General features: G+C 38.7%; 1 protein-coding gene across 2 annotated transcripts in view; it reads left to right on the forward strand.

Annotated features, from left to right (window-relative positions):
- ATP10B (ATPase phospholipid transporting 10B (putative)) overlaps window positions 1-22,568 on the forward strand; it is a 50,149-nt gene that overhangs the window by 17,016 nt on the left and 10,565 nt on the right. For both annotated transcript variants that reach the window (XM_068205660.1, XM_068205661.1), the window contains 11 exons: window positions 1,093-1,178; window positions 3,825-3,931; window positions 7,519-7,650; window positions 10,045-10,172; window positions 11,299-11,551; window positions 12,483-12,718; window positions 16,632-16,811; window positions 17,365-17,950; window positions 18,477-18,583; window positions 19,262-19,388; window positions 20,897-21,081. In XM_068205660.1, the coding sequence (XP_068061761.1) occupies window positions 1,093-1,178; window positions 3,825-3,931; window positions 7,519-7,650; window positions 10,045-10,172; window positions 11,299-11,551; window positions 12,483-12,718; window positions 16,632-16,811; window positions 17,365-17,950; window positions 18,477-18,583; window positions 19,262-19,388; window positions 20,897-21,081 (2,127 nt within the window). The remainder of the gene's footprint in view (window positions 1-1,092; window positions 1,179-3,824; window positions 3,932-7,518; window positions 7,651-10,044; window positions 10,173-11,298; window positions 11,552-12,482; window positions 12,719-16,631; window positions 16,812-17,364; window positions 17,951-18,476; window positions 18,584-19,261; window positions 19,389-20,896; window positions 21,082-22,568) is intronic.

The following is a 22,568-nucleotide window of genomic DNA, read 5'->3' on the forward strand; positions in this document are numbered from 1 at the left end:
TTAAAATTCTGTGGCACAGCAGTAATTATTATCTTTCACAATTCTCTCATCCCATTTTTATTATATTTTCTTAATCAAATATCAAAGTTCTGTGTATTTTTCAGTTAAGACTAAATCACCACTTATGGTAGTCAAGTGCCTCTCATTCTGTCTGCTTTCTGGACTGCTTCATGCAGTCCAAACCCCAGACTGTTCCCTGAACTCTGGGGAACTCAAGTAAAATCAAGTGTGACTCAGTTCAGCTCCAAATTCTGAGTGAGCCCTTAGCCTGAAAAGCCTTGTCTCATTTTGTCTCTCCCAGCAGTGTGGGTTTATTCTACTGCCTTCCCTCTTCTGGATTTGTTCATCCATTTTAGGGGTGGGTGGTGGGGATTTTATGCTGTTCTCTTGCTTTTAGTTTTCTTTGATTATGATACATTCATTCAAATGTGTGGTCTCTACCATCCTGGACAGTAACATAAGTCTTCTAGCATAATCAAAAATCCTGTTAAATCCTGAAATTATTTTCATTTCAGCTTGCTCTTGGTTGACCACTGTTTTTCTTTTATAAGTAATCTGAACATTTCACAGAACCATAGAATCCCAGAATGGTTTGGGCCGGAAGGATCCTTAAATTTCATTTTGTTCTAACCCATATCATGACATGGGGCACCTTTCACTATCCCAGGTTGCTCCAAGCCCCATCCAACCTGGCCTTGAACACTCTCAGAGATGGGACAGCCACAGCTCAGGGCAACCTGTGCCAGGGCCTCACCACCCTCACAGGGAAACATTTCTTCCTAATATTTAATCTAAATCTACTATCTTTGTTATATTCACTTAAAAGGAAGGCAGGTGTTTCCACTAATTGGCATCTGTGATGTCTTGTTCAATACACAGCATTTTCTTCACTTAATTTAACCAGTTGTTATTCCAAGAGGAGGAAATACTCAGCCCTTCTGAAGCTTTGCTTCAGGCTGAATGAACTAAAATGTCTTTGTTTCTCCTTCTAGGGTAAGTGCTCCAGCCCTGGTGGTCTAAATTAAGCTTTTTTTAGTGTTTAGCATTTCAAATACTCATTGGATCTGACACTCAGTGTGTTTTCTCTTGTAGGATACTGTGTTTGAACCGGAATTTTTCCAAAACACCATCATCTGTGAAATGCCAAACAATGATCTCAATAAATTCAAAGGTTATATGTAAGTACTTGTTATCCATAAATACATTTTGCATCAGTACTTTGATATTCCTCTTGGAGGAATTGGTTGGAAAGAGAGTATTTTGAGGAAATTGATGGTTGCCACTATTATCTATTCCCAGATTCAAAAGTCACTATAAAATGTAGACTTGGACTCTGTTTTGTGGCAAGGTAGAACTTTATTTGCAATTGTTTCATACAAACTATTTTCACAAAGATTCAGCTCTGTTCAAAACTTAGACATGAGCTCGTTTCCATTTGATCTGATGATTAGACTAAGCTAGATTTTAGATAAATCCTTCCAACTGTTTAAAGGTATCCAGCTGCATGGCTCTAGTTTCTTCACATTTACAGCCACAGGGAAAAGGTGTACAAGATCTAATAAACAATCCAGAGTTTCTTATTAGAAAAGTAGAAAAAGCCAACTTGCAAGGAAAATGCTGTTGAACCAATGCACTAGACTAATATAAAAAAGTAGGGTAGGTTTCTCTTTTGTCTTTCTTCGTTAAATAATTCTGGCACAGACATAACAGCAAATTCAGCAGATTTAACCCCATTTATGAATTATAAGGCAAATTTCTATGTCATGGCTCATGTCTTAAAATTCTTTTACCCTCCAACACAAAGCAGCCTTTCCCAAGGCCCTCTTCAGAGCAGTCATCAGTCCATGCTTATTCCCACACCACAGCAGAGAATTCTCCAAAGTACCGACTGCCCCAGACCAAATGCATGCCCCATTGTTATGCAAATAATTCAACTGCATGAGTGTGCCAGCATGCACATCCATGCCCCAGCTTTGCTGTGTTTACCAGTAGCTAAACTAGGAGTTAATGGCTCTGCAAGAAGCAGTGAGAGTGTTGCACCTGCAGGAGCTGCAGATGGCCAGCTCTGAGGCAGAGTAAACCAGAGATTCTCTCCTGTTTGCACTGACCATACCTAATCTGGTTTTGAGGTTGTGCCCTGTAAGAATGGTGCCTCTAATAGCAATGCCATTTCTCCTCTGCTGCAATATCTTACAAGGGAAAAAGAGGTCGAGTTTGTATTGATTGCTGGCTGTGGTTGTTGGCTTCAGGGACCACTGGGTATAATCTAAATTGAAGCAATCCCTCCAATTAGCAAAGAGCTCTGAGGTTATAGAAATGTAGGAGATATGTCACAAGGAAACACACACAAATACACACCCTTAGGACTCAGGACTGGCTTCAAAATATCCAACTCTCAACTGAAAGTCTGCAACAGAAATCTCTTTAGTGAATGCCTATTATCTCACTTGCTTGATGGAACATGGAATTAGCTGCCTTCCTCTCCCTTCTTCAGGAACAGAAGAAAGAATTTGCTGAGGAAAATTACTTGCTAAGAGTTAGTGGAGTTTCTGTCTTTGGTCTGCAGAGATTTGAGCTATTTTGTTAACACTAATTATTTGGAGCTGGCTACCTTTTTGTCCATGAACCCTCAATAAATTATTGAGGCTCTATTGCCTTGCTATAAAATTGCAGGAATACTCTCTGATAAAAATGATAGGAAATAACTTAGTGACATCCATCTGACATGTCTGATCACAGAAAATTCTGTTCAAGGGGGTGCAAGAAGGCTTCTATTAAATGAGTTACCCAAGGCTGAATTTAGATTCCAAGAAAAACAGATTTCTGGCATGATGTTTTTACAGTACCACCAGCTGTAGGTTGTTGACACCTACGCCTTTTCCCTTATCTAGTTTAAGTTGTGTAATCATGTGCAGCTGCACTTAGACATTGGCCTGTACTTAGCTCTAATATAACACCTAGCCTTGCCCTTCATTTAAGAGATGAGACTACTTACTGGTAAATGAAACACAAAATACCAAATAGAAAAAATAGAAAGTAGAGAGAGATTATTATTCTAGGAAAAAAAAAAAAAAAGGATTTTTTTTTCCCTCTCTGACCTTTACATAACAAAGCAAGACAAAGCATCTGAAATAGAAGCTCTCAGCTTTGGTAAAGATCTCAGGAGGAATCTACCAGTGTAAAATAAAAGCTGTGGGTAGGGGTAGGTGTGTGCCATTAATTTTCAGATGCAAGCAACAAATTGCCTGCCTGATGGAGCACCAACATTATGGTTTTCACCAGTTTGTTCTGCAAGCAGAAGGATCTGGTATGTGATGGGGCATCTTTAGCCAGCATGTAAAGTCTTCTCTCCAGGATGAGAAGGAGGAAGAGCTCCTCAGCACGAAGACTGCTTGAGTGAGCTGAGATTCACAAAGCCCTTTGGTGGCTGACGGAGTCACAGAGGCTCTTGCAGGATGTAGACATATTCATCTGAACCTCTGTTCATCTTTCTAAAATAAATTTGTCTGTTAGAAGTTGAAAAATTACTCTTGTTTTCTTTCATAAGATATTGAATCTGCCAGATAAGTTTCCAAGTGAAAGCCAAACTTACTTTGTATTGGCATCATGACACACACTGTGCAAGTGGTCTTTAAAAGAAAGACTTGGACCTCTCTGTAACCTTTTGCTTGAAAGGTTTCCTTGAAACTGAGGGAGATAAAAGCAGAAAAGGGCCTACAAAATTACTTTATTTCAACTTGAAACAGACATACACACGAAAATTTTCTTTAACACTCCATTAGAACAGAAAAATTAATTGCTCTGTTTGATTGTATTTCTTCTAGGGAGCAGCCAAACCATGAACAGGTAGGTCTCAACATTGAAAACCTCTTGCTTCGTGGATGTACAATCAGAAATACTGAGGCTGCAGCAGGAATCGTTATATATGCAGGTAAAACATACTTTTTATTTCAGTAAACTGAGAATTTCCCTGTAAATATCTTTAAAAAATAAGTATAGTCTAACATTGCAACAAATTTGACATTTTGTTTAAAAAACTGGTAGTGCACAGAAAAAGTATATAACCTTTTTTTTAAGTGAAGATATTTCCCATCCATCTCCAAAGCCAGCAAGCTTTGCACTGGGTTTTTGGCAAGTGACAGTATCCTTGTGCGTGCCAAATATCTTGTAAAAATATCCAGAGAAGTAAAAAATTGCTCAGGTGTATTTAACCCTCAGCTCTTGCTATACTACTAATTCCATCTGTCATAAAATCTACACAGCTGCCCTAAGGGAGGTCTCACAGGCTCCTCAGGGTAGAAACTGGAGCAGCTAAAGAGCTAATTAGAAAAAAAAAAGTCATCTGGGAATTTCATTCATCCATTCAATCTGTGCCAGTGCCAGCACGCAGGAGGCAGTGAGGCAGCAGCTGGAGGTGACAGAAAAGGCAGCAGCAGCACAGGTTTGTGCTGACACAGACAGAGTGTGTCTGTGCAACCATGAACTTCATGCAGGAGACATGGACAAGGAGAGACAGTGTTGGTGCCCAGATCAAACGCAGCAGTGCCGGGTTCAACAGTGGGTCAGTTCATCTGTTCCTCAGCATCTTTTACCTTTGGAGTGTTACCACTGCTTTCACTCAGTGAGCATGATTTATCACTGGCTTTGCCAGCTGCGTCGTCTTCTGCATCAGATAGAGTGTATCAGCCACCCTCTTCTTTGTAGATTAAATAAAAGTCAATTCAAACACAACAATTAATCCCATTAGCTGTTATTTTCTTTCCAGAAGAGTTATATTAACTGTTTTATGTCTAATCAGCAGCAAGGGGTTCAGGGCTGAGCCAGCTGAGAGAAAAGAGAAGTCACATTTTTACAAGAGTCATTTAGCTTAGATTAATCTCCACAGCCTGGAACAATTTACCTGACAACAGACTGTCTCTTTCACTACTACACAACTGGACTCTGAATGTCTGCAGCTCCCATATGTTTCCAAGGTGACTTTGCCTTTGTAGGTCTCTCACTGTGTGTCTCTGTGAACTCCTCATGCAAGGGTGGTGCCCACCGGGCAGAGGAGGAGAGCCAGAGCCAAACTCTGCAATCTTTTTTTTTTTTTTTTTAAGCAACTACTGTATAAAAATCTCAGTGGGGATCATTCCTGATATAATTGGAGTAATTTATCTTCCCTTCTCCTATTGCAGTTCCTCATTTTCTTCTGTTTAGCTCAGATTTCCCAGTACGTTCCCTTGACCACCAGCACAGATCCTAATGTGGATCTCTGTTTACATTGCTTAAGTTGCCAGTAGAAATGGTTAGAGTTTTAAAGTTATTCCCAAGACACAGTGGTTTTCATATGAGTAGGTCTTCAAATCAATTTCCAACTGAGCTCTTATTGTTAATGTCAGCATAAAAGTTTTGGTTTTGTTTTTGTTTTTTTGGTTTTTTTTCCTAAAATTAGACTGGCTTCAGTCAGTATCAGCTTCATTTCTAGGGTTCTTTGACATTGATTATATTCTGGCTTCTAATCATGGTCTGTGACCTTTTCTGAACAATCAAGATCAGTCACATAATAGGATGGCACACTTTCCATTTTTATGACTCTATTACTCCTCAAACTTTTTTCTAATGGAAGCCTTTGTGAGGAGTACAGCCATCACTTAGTGCAATTGCTTGGTCTGTGCAGTTCTCATCTGACCCGAGGACAGTTATACTTTTCATGGCTACCCAAATTGTTCTACATAAAGCAATAGCACTAAAACACAAAAACCTCATTACAGAGTGATAGCCAATGTAGTTTTCTCATTGTGATTGGGACAGCATTAAGAACTATATGCTTTTCATATACTAAAGTACCAGAAAGAAGTTTTAGATGAGCCCATCAGCATCTAGAAATAGAGAGAAAAGGTACCATTAGGGTGGTAGTGCTTCACAGCATAGGAAAGTGTGAGGATTAGAGGAGAACAAAGCAGTTTATTTCTCATATTTCTGATTTTCTGTTCCTTACAAGATGATAACTGTGTTACAGAAGTGTCCTCTTCCTGAAGATCACCTTAAGTAGAAAGGAATGGTAGAACTGATATTTGGAAAGAAGCTCATCACAATTTCTTCCTGAAATACATTCATCAACACTTCCTTGAGGGTTTCCTGGGAGGGATTAGAGGGTTTTGGCTTGTTTTGATTTCAATACAAAGCATTCCATTATGCCTGACATAAAAGAAAAGTGAGGAATAAGATTCACACAGCTGCTGGAGGAACAGAAATGCAAGCAGCTGTGCCCTCCCTTTCAGTGTAGCTCGGTGGTTAAGAGATTTTTCTCACCAAAGGGAAGGCTTGGGGTTTGTTCCTAGTTCTGCCTGCATGGGAGTGAACACACATCTCCTGCTGCACAGCCTGTACACTCAATACCTGCCTAAGTGGAACAAGGGGGTTTGTGCTTATGTGTGAGTTGGAAGGGCAGGAGCACTGGTAGTATAAAGTGGTCCCACTGACACAGCTCCAGGTTGTGTACATAATTACATATTCATTGGAATAGTAAGCCAGGAGCCCCAGCTCTTGAGTGAATGTCCTGAACATAAGGCTGGAGACTAATTTTCTCTCTAGCTCTCTTCTTAATTAATAACCGCTGATGTAAACCTGGAATGAATCCAGCAGGTGTGATTGAACTGCGCCTAACTTCCAGTTTTTGGGTTAAATCATTTCCCTAGAGAAAGCTAAAAGGCAGCTTGGAAAACAGTCCTTGTCACACACATCATGCAAATACAAATGAAAACTAAATACAAGTCTGCAGGGTCCGTATTTTCAAGGAAAAGGACTGCAGAAATAAACATAAAAGATACCAACAATATAACAACAGATGGTGTCCAGATATCCCAGTTGTGGAGCCACAGTTTAGATAACATTAATAGAATTGAAAAAGTAATTTCTGCTTCTTGACTCCTTGCAACACTCCTTTTTTTTTTTCATTATTATTATTATTATAGCAGCTGAATTCTATCTTACTAATTTAAGGATTTTTTTTTCTCATAGGACTGTTTTGTCAGCACTTTACATCCAAATAGTGAAAAGCTAAATTTTATTCTTTTTCACTGACTTGTTGAATTTTATTTAATATACAAAATGTATCTAGGTGCTTTTGAATTGCTGCTGAAAAATATTCAAATGTAGGTTTCAGGAATCTGTATAGCACCTAAGCAATTTGTTCATAAAATACAAAAATATAATACTATTGTTCATTTTCTTTTTCTTCTCATGGATATTTGGATTTTGATAATTTATATAAACCCTATGATCCTATTAAATTTGCTGTCATTGGGACAGAAAAATGTATATGACAGCTGAAAACCTGTGATATAATGGAGGTTTTTGGTAAACTACAAGATTTAGACTCTGATGTAGTCAGTTCAGTAGGAAGATGGACAAGAAAAATTCTGAATGTCAACATTAGTCAGCCGGCTCTCATTTGGGGAGAGTATACTTTTTTAAAAACCAAACAAAAATACAAAATATTACATGAAGATGATAATATTAATTTGTGTTTTGAAGGTCATGAAACGAAGGCCATGCTGAACAACAGCGGTCCTCGTTACAAGCGCAGCAGGATAGAGCAGCGGATGAACAGGGACATTTTCTTATGTGTGGGACTCCTGTTTGTGATGTGCCTTGTTGGAGCTATAGGTATGAAGCACTGACAAAAATCTATTTCCCAAATGGTGATTAAAATTGATGTTATAGACATGAGTGAGATCTACAGCTGAATGATCTTGGGATCTTTAGGGTCCTTGGTCTTTCCAATAAGTGAGTTAAAATGGCAAATCTGAGCAATTCAGATGAAGAAAACATGGCTATAAATGTTTCAGATAAGATTCATCCCCACCATGGTATCATACATGTAAAGAATGTATTCCTACAATGTGACTGCATTGTAGAAATAGATATTTGTCAGCTGAGATCTTCCTTCCTTCCTGAGTGCTTCCTGAGGGGGTGGTTTTTCCTTGTGCACAAGAGCAAAAGTAAAATAATTTTGCTTTACTTTCATTTCACTAATGTCTTCCTCTAATATGTTTGGGAGTGGTATTGAACAGACACACAAATTGGAGCCCATGAGCTGCTCATAACTAATTAATTCAGTTTACATCCTCCACAACTTCCTTCCTTCTCAAAAGCCCCTTACATCAGGCTGTGAAATGGAATAATTGCTTATGTTGGAATAGCCTGCATTTTTCTGGGGTCCTTGCAGGTGAGCACATGTGAATTTAGTAACTGGTGTTCGTTAACTGACTGGAGTTTACTGGATTGGTAATCTCAAAAAGATCATTTTCACTGTGTGCAAGCACCTGCTTGCCTTCCAGCTCTGATTGCAATATCTCCCAGGCAGGTCAGAATTAAGAGGATCTCATAATTTGGAGCAAAGGACCAAATTTTAAGTATACTGACTTTTGACTGGAGCAATGCCTTAAGGAGATAACAGGGGCTCCCATGAGCCCCTTTCCCTTTTAATGTATTTTGTTTCAGTGACAACTTGTTTAGTGCTACTGCTCTGATTAAGTGACAGTCAAATCAAGTTTTCCTGTGCCTGCCCTGGAGGTTTGTGGTGTGGCACACCAGTCAATCATCAGGTGTAATACCATGGGAAGTAAGGACCATCCAAAACAGAAGAACAACTGAACTGACTTGATTGCTTCTTTAGTATTACTGCTTCGTGTTGCAGTGGGACATTTGGCAGCAAAATGGGATTTCAGTTTCACAACTGAGCTCGGTGCGAGGGAGAAGTTTTATTTTCCTTGTTCCCTGGCTGCTGTCGTGTGGCTTTAGAGACTTGCCTTGTCTGATGTGTAGGGGCTCTTGAGTAATAAAGTCCTTCAATTTAAGGTTAAAAGAAGTCTCAGATGAAAAAAAATCAGCATTTACAAATAATTTATCTGCTCAGGTTAAAAAAAAAAATGTTCACAGTCTAAATGAAACACATAAAAGAGTAAAAAGTCAGCCATCCAAAATGTCCAGAGGCTCTATCATGAGTTCGTGCTTTGCAGCCTTGTCTGAATGTAGGTTTCTAGGAAAAAGTATCACTGGTGGATCAGTTACCAGGATTGTTCTTGCACACAGTGATAAATTGGAGTAAGAAGTGCCTTGAAGAACAGAGTTGTCCTTGTTCAGATGTGACTGTGGTCTGAAGCAGCCAAAGAGCATTGCTGAAATAATTTGAATGCTTTCAGCAGCATTTTAGTAGGCAGATGCTGCAAAACAACTGCTCAGTTAACTGATGCTAATGGAAGTTTTATTTGAGCTGGACTGATAGAGGTTTTTGGCATCTGGACAAATGATGCAATGAGGGAAACCAAGTTGCTTGCCTTAGCTCTGTGGGAAGCTTCTGATGCTGTAAATTTAGTAACCTCCTTGACAAAAGTTTATTTCAATAAGGACAGTATGGAAAATGGTAAAACAATAGTGATGGGATGTTGTTACGTCCTGGAACAGAGGCTTTATTTTAGCAGTGCAATGATATCTACTGGTATTTAAAACACAGAGGAAGAAGCAGTTGAAGGTATGATTTAATTGAAGGAATGTAAAGACGAGTTGCCTAGACTGAATTTAGGGGATTTGTCAACTCTTAGCAAAGACAGATTGAAACCAAGAATGGTCAGAGAGAATAAGAAATATTTTAGTTTGTCTATATACAAAGGTTCTAAGGTTTACTTCTGTGAGAGGAGAGTCTTCAGCACTGAGGATTTTTATGGATAGGAGATAGAGATGGAGTCTTCCAGCGGGGAAACACAGGATGAGAAAAGATCTGTGCAAAGCTAAGAGCCATGGGAAACACCTGATGAAGCAGAGGTGAATGAAAATATCCCTGAATACTTATTTCTCACTAGCACATCAATTATGTGCATGTGCTACAGAGCTCTGCAAGTGCTTTGCATTCTCCAGAAGATTTGCAGCATTGCTTGGGGAGCCTTGTTTTGGAAATTTCTCTCTGTTTTGTTAGCAAGCAGTCCATATCTGCACATTTCAGAAGCTTTGTCACTCACTCCACTGCCCAGACGATTTCAGTCGTGTATCTCATTCCTACAGGGCATAGCATTTGGACAGGAAACTTTTGGGAGCATCCACCTTATGATGTCCCAGATTGGAATGGCAATTTTGTGGCTCCCGTTCTTGCCGGTTTCTACATGTTCCTGACAATGATAATCCTGTTGCAGGTAAAAGACAAAAACTTCTCTGTTACCTTCAAGGAAGAAGCTACTCAAAATTGAGTATCATCACTAATGAACCATTAATATCAATTAATAGCTGTTCAGTGCCTTCTTAATCCTATTTGGAAATATTGCTAGGAGTGTTTCAAATCAGCCAAGTGTGAAATAATGTTTCTTTTTTGTTTTTTTTTTTTTTTCTTTCTAACTGCATTTTTTTTCTTGCTATTGAAACCCCACAAGGATATAGATAGGAAATACATGTATAATATCTTAAACTCAGAATATCTGGCAGATGCAGTAAAGAAGATATTTATATCCAAATGCCAGCTTTTTTTTCTGCCTATATCCAGAATTCCAAAATAAGAAGGCCACTTAACATCTCAGAAAAACAGTGAAACAAAAATTGCCAATCTGCCAGTGGGGAATAACAACTAGGTATGGTTCATGTGGTCTAGGAAAGAAGCTAAATTAGAAGTAGGATACTTGTATAGCTGAGTGCGATTAAGCCTAATTGGGAAAGAATATTTTATTGGGTGAGGAGAAAAATTAAATTTACTTTTCAGATTTCTTGATGTCACTGCTGAGATTTAAGTGGACAGAATTTCTTTAACATGAACAAAATCTGAATATAACTTTCAGAGCTGCTCAGAGATTCCTTGGAGGATTATTCTTCATTACTGAAACAGAATATTTGTGCATCTTAAGAATTCATTATTATATCAGGGCAAGGAAGCTTGTGAGTGAGAAGTGTTGTGTGCAAAGTAATGCTTTGTGAAACTTTTCTGCACTAAGAGTCTGTGCTAGTCCATCTTTTCAGAGTTTCAGAAGGGTAAGAGCAAGCTTGATCCTATATCCAGAAAATGTTCTTTGTAAGGGCATCCTCTGAAAGACCAACCTTTGAATTTAGTACTCTAGGAGTTTAGTTTTAAGTTTGCCACTTATCCCTGTTTCTCCATTGCTATTGTGTGCAAGATTTCTTTTCACCCCTGAGTTATTATTCATCAGCCCTAAAATATATCTCTAGGAGGAACTGTTTCTTTGGAAATCATTAGTATACCTGTGCCGGAACATTGCTGAGAGAAAGCAGTGAAATTTATCTCACCCCTCACTGAGAATTTAAACTCTCTTTCAGATTTTAATCCCCATATCTCTTTATGTGTCAATTGAGTTGGTCAAACTGGGCCAAGTCTTCTTAATTCACAATGACATTGACCTGTATGATGAAGAAGCAGATTTGCCCATCCAGTGCCGTGCTCTCACTATTACTGAAGACCTTGGTCAAATCCAGTATATCTTCTCAGACAAAACTGGGACACTAACAGAAAACAAAATGGTATTCCGACGCTGTACTGTTGATGGAATTGAGTTTTCCCATCAGGAAAATGGTGAGAGACACTTTTTTATACTTGCTTTTTTAGTCTGAGCAATTAAATGTCATTAATTTAAATATTAATACCTAAATATACTGAGCCTTCTGATTGAATGTAGAGTTTTGTGGAATAGTCACTTTTTTGTGAGGGACTGCTGTTACAGAGATTCACAAAAATGAAGGTGTTTTGAAGGATTCAGAAGTCAGATGGGAAAGGTTTTCCAGATCCCTCTGTGGGCACCTCCAGGATTATCCCTGCATTCAAAGAGAACACTTTCCCTTTCATTTCTAAATGAACACAGGACAACCTTTTATAAGCTCACAAACTGATAGCAGTTAATATTAAACTCAATGGGTCCAAAAGTAATTATTTCTGTGACTATGTAAACGTACACTTCTGTGTGATATGAAAAACACAGGTCCTCTCTTCCTGGAGTGGATCCTGGCTGCAGTCCGGATCTGAAGGATCCTGGCACTCGGTGCTCTGAATTCATGGTGTTGACTCAGGCGCCTTCTTCGTCATTACTTTCATGCTCTGTGTAGTGGAAAGGATCCTGTTAAGCTGGCAAGCAGCTGCCAAAAAGATGTTTGTATTCTGTGACTGAAAACATTAGCAGATTTGTGAATTACCATATTTCACTCTCCTGTTCCAATTGCAAAAAGTAGCTGAAGAGATAAAACATTAAGAGAAGCCTATAAACGTGACTGATCGTGACTTTGAAAGCACATTTTTATTTTCTTGCAATAATAACAGTGGCGATTGCCAGAAAGTGCTGGACAGTGGGCAATGAAATTTTTCTGGTGATGGCTTTTGAAATGTTTTGGCTTTGGTTTAGTTTGTTTCAGGCTTTTTAACTGATCAAGGAATTCCTCCCAAACGATGGAAAAAAAAAAAAAAAAAAAAAAAAACTGAGAATCAGAGGTAAGGTTTCCTTTTTCTTTTACAGACAGGCGACTGAAAACACAGAAAGAGTTAGATTTAGACAATGAGGATTTTGCAAAGCTTCAGCACTTCACTCTTCCTCCCATGAATCTTGAGAGACCAGCCACCTACAAGCACAGCACCGTGAGGCCCTTGAGGAGGTGCCAGAGCGACCGGGCGCGTTCTCAGGGGCACACCAGGAGCAGGTCAGTCGGTCGACGCGACAGCAGCCAGTCCCAGGTGGCGTTCAGCAGCCCCATTGTGAGTACCAGCAGCCTGAGCCAACACCTTCCAAGTTACCCCTTCTGTTGCTTTTGTGATGCAAAGCTGTGGGAATCTGACAGATAGAAATCTTCACAGACTCAAGGGGATTTGATTCGCAGCCTTAGAAGAAGTCTAGTTTGATGTGAAGGGAAGGTACACAGACAACAGAAAAATCACAAACTGATGTTTCTATAGAATATGCCTTAAGTAAGAAACTGTATTAGATGAGATGATGAAGGGTTTTATAGTGTAGTAATGTGATTGTAATAGAATAAGCTAAGAGTTTAGATGTTATAATAGTGACATGTGTGTGTACATGTAATAAGACTTTCGTGGACAAAAGTATTCACATTGCAGTTGAAAGAAGTAAAGGTGACAGTTCAGAAAAGCAAAACATACTCTGTGGAGACTGTCCCTTGGATTAGAAAGTTATATACTGTCTTGCAGCAAAGAACTTGTGACCATCTTAGACTATGGCAAACTGCTTGCTGTCTTTTAAATCTCATGGCCTTTGAGACTGATGTTATCTAAGCAATAAATCGTTCTTAGGCTGATCATGGTGCCATCCCTTCAATTAATGCAACAGCCACAGAAAGCCAGCAGGTAGAGAGGAGACATCCAAGCCTTGCTAGAGCTAAGAGAGGGAAGGGGGAGACAAAGAATGAGAATCGTCGACTGGAGCATGCAAGCTGCAGTCAGGGGGGAGCAGGGTCTGTTGCAATTTAGGTCTGAAGCTTCCCAAATTCACACACAGCCTAATTAAAGTCAGACTGTTCTGCTCTTCTTGAAAGTCTTTTAACAGACATTTCAGATAAGGCTTTTGTGAACACTAAAAGGTCATACATTTTCAAAATTAGAATTCCAATTAAAATTAAAAGCCTGGAAAACCCATCCAAATAATTTTATTAAAAAAACAATAGTCTAATAAATGCAGAATTCTCAGAACTTTATTTGCTGAGGTTGTTATAAGGTCCTACTTATCTCATTCAATTCTGCTGTCATGTAGTAAGTACCACTCAGAACTCCTACTGTTCTTGGAATATGGGAATTCTGTAAGTTGTTATCCTAGTATTTTCCAGCCCAAACCTCATGAGTTGCTGAGAACATCTCCATGGATTCTTGAGAACCCATGAGCCATGACTTCTGAGAACTTATAGGTGATGACTGTTGAAGGATGAGAAAGAAATTTCTTGCCAGTATATTTTCCAATTACATTTTTTACTGCCAGAAATTTTCTTTTTCTTCTAGAAATAAACAATTTTTTAATTCACTGTAAAGCAATATCTGAGGAACTAGTATCAAATGCCTCTTTTATAGAAGAACATTAAGCTGCTGTTTTGGAAATAACCAGCCTTAGCTGCTCATAGGTGTCACTCTATCTGGATAAGTTGTTTTAATGCCCTATGACAATTGTGAAAATAGAGACATTTAGATATTGCACAGAGCCTGCCTTGTATGACCTTTAAATGAGATGTAGTACTATCCTTTGCCATCTGAGCCAATTCCCTGTTAATAAAATGGGAATAATAAATTCCTGGTGTCTCTATAGTTCCTGCCCTTTGGAACTTCCATCACCTCATCTGATGCATTTTTACTCTGCTACAAATCTGCAGCATCCTGAGTACTCCTGGTATACAGAGTGTGTTTGTAGACCTGTGTGTATGTCAGCAGACAGAAGTTTGTAAGAAAAATCCATCTTTCAACAATGGAACATGATAGAAAATTAACATTTGCTCTCTCTACCTTTAGAAGTTCTTATGAATTAAGAGAGTGACAGTACATTTCCTTCTAGATTTTATAGTTCAAATAAGTAGTGCCTTGGTATTAGAAACATTTAACAAAGATTTTCATTGTCCCATTAGGTCATTAGGTCATTAGGTCATTAGGTTTTCATGCCATGAGGGAGAAGAAATGCTATCAAGTTAATGAGGAAACCTTAAACCTTAAAACTGAATGGCACTAGCCATTTTATATCAGCATTTTCACTGACAAAATTGTTAACATTTAAAAGGTGGCAAATTTAAATGATCATCATTAGTGCTGTGTTATTCAGTTTTCTTCTTTGCTTGATTAGGGTTTTTAATATATGTTCAGGGTTTTTAATGTATGTTCAGGCTGAAAATTCAGGTCAGTGCTGTTTTCACTTAATGTGAAAAGAAGGTGAGAAAAATTGTTCTGATAAACATTGATTTTTTTTATATTGTTTTGTTTTTAAAACCTGTCTCTGAGGCCACAATTAGCCTGTCAATTTTTGATTTTTCCAGAGGAAATTTTTGAGTTCAGAAAGCTGCTGAAGTGAAATGCCCAGTAGCGCATTGTCCTTTTTGCCAAGAACTTGCAGCAGAGGATATAGATGAAAAACAAATTGAGTGGGATGATGGCCGATAGGAGAGATGAGATACACATGTAATAATTTGGTGTTTGTGATGTTCATTATAATTGTGGCAATGCATGAAGAAATTGGATGAAAAATTGTGCAAGGTGTTGGTGAGATTCTAATCTTTCATGTCTCAAATTTCATAGAATTCCCAACATAACTGTTTGACATAACTGTTTGGACAGTTGTATCTGCACATATGTGTTCTTCCTTGGAATTGTCCTGTTAAGCTATTTGGGATTGTTCTCTGTACAAAGCATGGTATTGGCACAGTCCTGTCACCCACAAACTGCTGCAGTGCAATATTGTGAAATGGCTTCTTAAAATCAGCAGCTTTAACTTTTCAGCCTCAGAGTTTTTTTAGGAGACCTGAGAAGATAACTAAAAATCAGGCTTATCATTAGTATCTTTTTGTTTTTTTAGAGAAAAGACTGCATCAATACAGCAAACACGTCCCTGTATGTGAAGTAGAAACATATTAAAATACTGGGCCACAAGAACCAGAGCTTTCTGCAGCAGGGAAGTGCAAAGCCTTGTTCCAGCTTTGGATTTAGGTTGAGCTGCAAAATGAGCAGTAAACTCATTTGCAATTATTAGGATTATTTAAGAACTGCTTGTCACTTTAGCAAGCAGGTGATGGAGTGTAACATTCGGCTCAGCACAGCCAGAAAGGTGCTTGGGTGACTTCTGTTCCATGTTTACAGAACTTGGGAAAACTGTGCCAGATGGAATGGGGTGAGGGTAATAGCTGAGGGGAGCTAGAAAGCTTCCTTTAACTTTGGCAGTTCCTTAAAGAAGGCATGCAAAACTGTTGGTTCATGGGAAGACATTTTTTAAATTTGGAATTCATTCTTAAATATGGGCCTGAATTTAATCCAAACCAGATTCTGCTAACATGAAATTTCTATTAAAAGTAATACTCCCATAGCCCTACATCAAATTAAATTGTAGGGAACTGACATTGTTAAATAGTTTGGCTTGCAAATTTATGTTTGATTACAGTAAAATTACAGAAACATTTCCGGAACAAGTAAATATGTAGGTATGTATTTATTTATTCATTTATTTATTGCAAAAACTGAAGAAGAAAACTTTGAGAGCACTTCTCTTTCTGGGTGAAAAATGAAACTGCACTGGAAACAAAAATTGATACTGCTGTAACTAAACCATAAGCACAAAATATTCTCTGCTGAAATAACTATCAGCTTCCTCACCAAACTGGGAGAACCCAAGTATACATTCTTCTGGAATGCCCTTTAATTCAGGAGTCAGCAGTTTCCAAGTTAAAGGATACAGTATAGATTTTTCTGATTTTTAGTAGATCTCAAATAAAATTCTGAGATTATCTTCCTTTTGAAGATGCATTTCCTTCTAATTATCTAGTTATGCAGCTTTTTGAAAGACATCTTTTTTCCATAGATGTTAAGTACAAAAGGCATTTTCTCGGTCTAAATTCAAGAAGTCTATGAAGTTGCCAGTTACTCCTTGAGGACAAGGGTAAATGAAAATAATCCTCACCAATTTCTCTTCCAGGAAAAGGACGTGACTCCTGATAGCAGGCTGCTGAGGCAAGTGCGAGAAGCTGCCCTCCAGACTGAAAGTTCTTCTCCTTTTATACATATGAAGACTTCCACATCCTTTACTGACTTTTTTCTTGCTCTTGCCATTTGCAATACAGTTCTGGTCTCCACAGCTACTGCACCAAGACAAAGGGTAATCTAACTTTAAATGCATGAGGAAAATGGATCATGCTTCCGTTTAACAACATAGTGCCCAGTGAAAACTGAAGTGGTGAAAAATGGTTTGTTTGAGAGTTGTCCTCTAGTTCCTTTACATTTTCTGTAATATCTACTGCTTCCATGCCTGTGTATTCCTTCCTAGCTTGTCTTCTTATGTTTGATGAATAGCTAAGGCTACCACAGGATCTGCACTTTTTCTTTTAGATTTTATATTATATATGCTGTAAGATGTTTGTTGAACACACTGTGTTTTCTCTGATCTGCCAGGCAATTGACAGAACTACAAGGGCTTCATTACATCTTTGTTTCAGAGGCAGAGATACAAATCATCATTAAATTTGGATGCCAACTCACATATGACTTCTCTATCGAATCCTTCCACCACAGTTAAATGGCAGGAGAGGGGAAAAGGGGAAGTTGCAGTTATTACTATTGTCATTTAGATGCAGAAAACTAGAGAAGTTTTGAGAAGGGTCTTGAAGTTCATATTTATTTCTTTTTAACCTTCACTTTTCTAATATTTCTAGGTCACAGTCCCACCACCAATAAAACCTTCAGGAATCACCCTGGAGAAGATTCATCAGATATTTCAAAGACTAAAATTAGCAAGCCTTAGTCAGTCTTTTTCATCATCTCAGTCTAGCTCACAACTCGGTGCCAGCTTCAGTGCAAAGAGCACCGAGGAGCCTCTTGCTGTGCTGGAGAGTTGTGACAATGGAAACGACAGCTCTGCCAGCAGTGGAGGCCAGGAACTCCAGGACAAGGGCAGCACAGACATTGGTACTGCTTCCTTGGATGAAGTTTTTAGGTCTGCAACCAACACTTCTCTGCCAACAGACTTTTGTTACGAGGCTGAGAGCCCAGATGAGGCAGCTCTGGTCTATGCTGCCCAGGCCTATGGCTTCATCCTTGTGTCCCGGACGCCCGAACAGGTCACTGTGCAGCTGCCACAGGGCACGCTCCTGACCTTTGATATTCTCTACACCTTGGGATTAGACTCAGTCAGGAAAAGGATGTCTGTAGTGGTGAGACACCCTCTAACGAAGGAGATTGTTGTCTACACAAAAGGTGCTGACTCTGTAATAATGGACCTGCTGGACAACTCCACCAAAGGTAATTAGCCAGAGAGATTTTTTTCTGTTGTATCTCCTAACAACGTATGCTGTAGTCTTTTCTACATGAAATATTGTATCTAGATATTAGGAATATAAAGAAAGAATAAGCTTTGTCTAGTATTATCCTTGCAGATCAGAACTGAGATATTTATTCAACTTCAGAAGTGCTTAGAATATGGAATGGGATAGGAATGGGATAATTAAAATTCACTGATAATACTAACCCAAGGGGATTGTGTACTCTGCAATAATACTGTCATAAGGGCCTGACCATTCTTTTTCAGGTTGTCAGCAATAGTGCTGTAATATTAATAAAAAAAACCACAAGTAATGTTATCTTAAAGGAAACAGGGGTTTTTAGCAATATTTCAGCTTCTGCACAGCCAATACTTTTGAGCTTTTCAAGAACTTGGTATTATAATGGAATCCACTTTTCTCCAGTGCCCACTCATTTTTAATCTTAGACCATTAGACTGAAAATTATCTGTACTTAAAATATGGAATCTTTTCCTTGTGTTTCACAGGTGACATTAGCTCAGACAAGAGATTGAAAAGAATAAAAGAAAGAACACAGAAGCATCTGGACTATTATGCCCATGATGGACTCCGAACTCTGTGCATAGCTAAGAAGGTGGGAGAGCACCAGGTTCCGTACATGTCAATAGAATTGCTAGAAAAATATAGTGGCTATAATTCTGCTTCAGACAATCAGCCAGATATAGCCCATCTCTTTGTCCCTCTATTTGCCTTGTCTGGAGTCTTTTTTTTCCTCTTTTTCCTCAATTTGAACAAATGAGGGATTTTTAGTCAGTCTCAAAACATCTATTTCTGTTTCTCCTATAGTAACTCCAGCTGACCTACTCTACAGTGCTTCTAAGCAAGAAACAGAGTCTGCAGAGCAGCCAACCTTTTTCTCTTTTGCTTGGCATTCAGCTTTCAAAAATCTTGCTCTCAGCGTGAATTAGTGAATTTTAGCGTCATACTTTCATACAGAAGTTGTCAATGTGCAATGAATAGATCATATTCAAGCTCTGGAGAAATGTAGATCAGCACTCAGAAACTGTGTGCCCTCAGCTAAGCAAGAGCTGTGTGAGCAAGAGTTTCTCTACATCATATTTGTGAGTCTCAGCTGTAGGTCATTTGTTCAAACTACTTGTTCTTGCAGTTTTCTCTTGGAAAAGTCTGCGTTATTTTAAAGATGACACAGTACTTTACCAGTTTGGATAGGAGTTAAGTCTCTGTGATCCAGAATGTTGGCATTCCTCTCTTATTTAAATTTCAAATAAACAGTTTAAATTGTGTTATGCAGGTCTTGAATGAAGATGACTTTCAAAAATGGGCCAATTTTCGTCGGGAGGCAGAAGCTGCAATTGACAACAGAGAGGAGCTGTTAATAGAGACAGCACAGCATCTGGAGACCAAACTCACCCTGCTGGGTAGCTAAAAATAAGAATTGTCATTGCGTGAAGTATCACTTGCTCTCCTGTGATAGTCTTAGCAGTATGGCAGACAACGGCTTATACTAATTTATATCTAAAATACTATCTAAAATACTTCTCTGTGGTTTGGAAATCTCCAGGTTAGGGAGATAAAATCCAATGACAGTGTCTATACAAGTTGTCATGCATTTTGGGCAGCAGTAACTTTGAAAAAGTTACTTGAAGCTATTGTGTGCCCTGAGCAAAGATCATGCACATCAGCTGTTACAGTGGCTCAGCTGACACAGTAGATAATGAGGTTCCCACAATTCAATCGCGCATCCATATCCTTAGATAAACCTATAAAATACTATAAATTAACTTCAGGTTTGAGCCCAAATTCTGGGGGAATTTTGGTAATTGAACCGTATTATAAAATCCAATAACTTAAACATGTAGGTGTTTCACTACTGAGTTCCTGCTGTTGTTGCATTGTTGTGCTTGCTTTGTGCACTTTGTAAAAAGATGTTTAGCATTAAAACTTACATTGATTGACATTTCTGCATCATTCATCACCATCATATCTAACAACATCATTCTGTTAAATTAGGGAGCACTTCAGTGCTTTCTGTTCTATTTTGTTTGCAAACATTCTGTTCTTTATGACTGATTTTTGGAGTTATCTCAGTCTCATTTTTCTCTGACTGCAATTTGTGCCCATACTTTGTTGAATTTCTGCGATTGCAAGCAATAGCTTACATTATGGCTTCTCATCATCTCTACAGTGATTTAAAAAATTAGAGTAATAATGGTAAATGCCATAGGCAGACCACATAAGAGGTAATGTAGATCTTGTCAGCGTCTGTTACCTTTGCCAATTACTAAGACTCTATGTGCTTTCACACTTTAATTTGCAAAAAAACGTTCCCTTAGCCTAAATCAATATCTATCTGTAATGTACCACAGTTACAGCATCTCCAAACTGACCTCTAGTGGAAGGGATAAGGAATATTGTAACATTCAGATGGTCATTTCCCAACATCATCAGGATGAATGTTGGCATCTGCTCAAAAGTTTGTGCATGTTCAAAAAGAAAACGTACTGTACTGTTTCTTCTGCCTTTGATGGCTGAAGCATCTACTTGACAACAGAGACAGTTTCCATTTAAACAGTCAAAGTTCATCTTCTCTGGTTGCTTTGATGGGACTTAATGCAGTATTTTTAAAATTCATACGCTGTGATTCCTCTGCCAGCATAGTGTCATTTTGGATTATTAGGAAGAAATGAAATGCATTGTTGTTGCAATGAGCAAAATGAAGAGACAGAACTTGATTGCTGACACATTCAGACCTTAATCCAAATGCAGATCATGTGCCTGCATATTTATCTGTTGGACAAAACCTTGGTTCAATTCTCAATAAGTTCGGAGCGTGACTGGAAAGCAAAGAGCTTTTTTTAAACAAGAAGATAGCAACTGGATTTTCAAGGAAAAGAAAATAATTTCTCTTCTTTTCCTGTTTTCCCAGGAGCAACAGGGATTGAAGATCGCCTGCAAGATGGAGTACCTGACACTATTGTGTCTCTCCGAGAAGCTGGGATAAAAATTTGGGTGTTGACAGGAGACAAACAGGAGACAGCAGTTAACATTGCATACTCCTGTAAACTTCTGAACCAAAGGGACACTGTCTTCACCATTAACACTGAAAATAAGGTGAGTAAAGAAAGACAAAATGCACAGAATTTGCTATCTTACCTTTTCTTTGTGTCTTGCAGTTTGGCATTCCATTGCTTTAGACTTCACTTAACGAAGAACAGTCAAAAAACCCCAAATAGCATTAGGAGCAAGAGGCACAGTAAGTTCAGCTCTTCCAAGGGCTGGCACAAGGCTGTGGAGGGCAGGTAGGGCTTCCCTGTGTGACCAGACAAGTTACATGTCTGGGTTGTCTCAGCTTTTCTCCCCAGAGAACCAGGGTTACCAATACAAACTTGTTTTTCTCAATAAAGCTATTGTGAGGATTAAGTAAATGCTGTTTTCCCTATGGTAGGCAGTTGCATGGAGCAGTGAGATGGCCTACTTTTTAACTGCTTTTGTCTGCAACTAGTATCTCTCCAAACAAGAAAAAATACTGTGCAAATATCTGTCTCTTTCAATGTCATGGAAATAGAGAAACACGCAAAGATGATATGGAATCTGGCACGGAAAACATTCCAAGGTGTAATTTCATTTGAAACACATATCTGCTTTAACAGGAAGCAGAATGAATACATTTAGGATGGAAATTAGACAGTGGCTTGTGCCAGAGCAGAGATGTTAAACGCAGGACCATCCTGGCTCCCAGAAATGCCAGCATGGGCACTTACCCACAGCAGCCTCTGTGCCCTGGATCAGGCTCAGAAGCAATCTGCATACACATGGGGACTTTGGGAATCCCCATGGTTCAGGGGACACTGGTGTTTCTCCACAATAAGATTTAGTTCTCTCACTTTCAAAATTAAACCAAAGACAAACTTCTGAAAGAGGCTCCCAATAGCAGCAGCGAGGGACACAAGTAACATATACAAAGCATTTAACCTGTTAATTTTGCCAAAGTTAGGTCTTGAAGTGGTGTCAGTGGGAAGGGCCTCTCCTTACCCCTGAGCCCAGGAGATCATTCAAACACTGAAAATGAAATCTCTTCCAAGAAGAGATTTCCAACAAAATTAGGTAGCTTGGTGGATTTGTTTCAAAAGGCAATTCAAGGCAAACCAGGAATTTCCACTACTGTTTTTGGTTTGTTCACAGAAATATGACGTTTCTTCAATATTTTTAGGGGTTTTAAGTGTTCATGCTAGGTACAGGTTTTTATTAGATGTCAGAGGTACATTTGATTCCAGAACCTCCCACTTAAGTGTAATTTAAATCTTGCAAACATCCTACACATGTACCTTATGCTACATAAAGTGAAAATAACATTATAGAACTGAATCATCACTCAATAAAGCTGACAGAAAAGGCAGAAAGAGGAGTGATTAGCTCCTCAGTTATTCAGGGCCATGCCACAGAAGGAGGACTTTGAGTACTAAGAGGGAGTAAAATAACTTTGATATCATTTTGGATTTTCTCTGATAGTGATGTGCCAATTTAGAAGATCTGGATGGGAGAGGTGAGAGTTTTCCCCTTAAATCTGTTTCTAACTAGTATTTAGTCAATTCCAGTTG

This window comes from Anomalospiza imberbis, chromosome 15 (genome assembly GCF_031753505.1).
Source record: "Anomalospiza imberbis isolate Cuckoo-Finch-1a 21T00152 chromosome 15, ASM3175350v1, whole genome shotgun sequence".
Lineage (NCBI taxonomy): Eukaryota > Metazoa > Chordata > Aves > Passeriformes > Viduidae > Anomalospiza > Anomalospiza imberbis.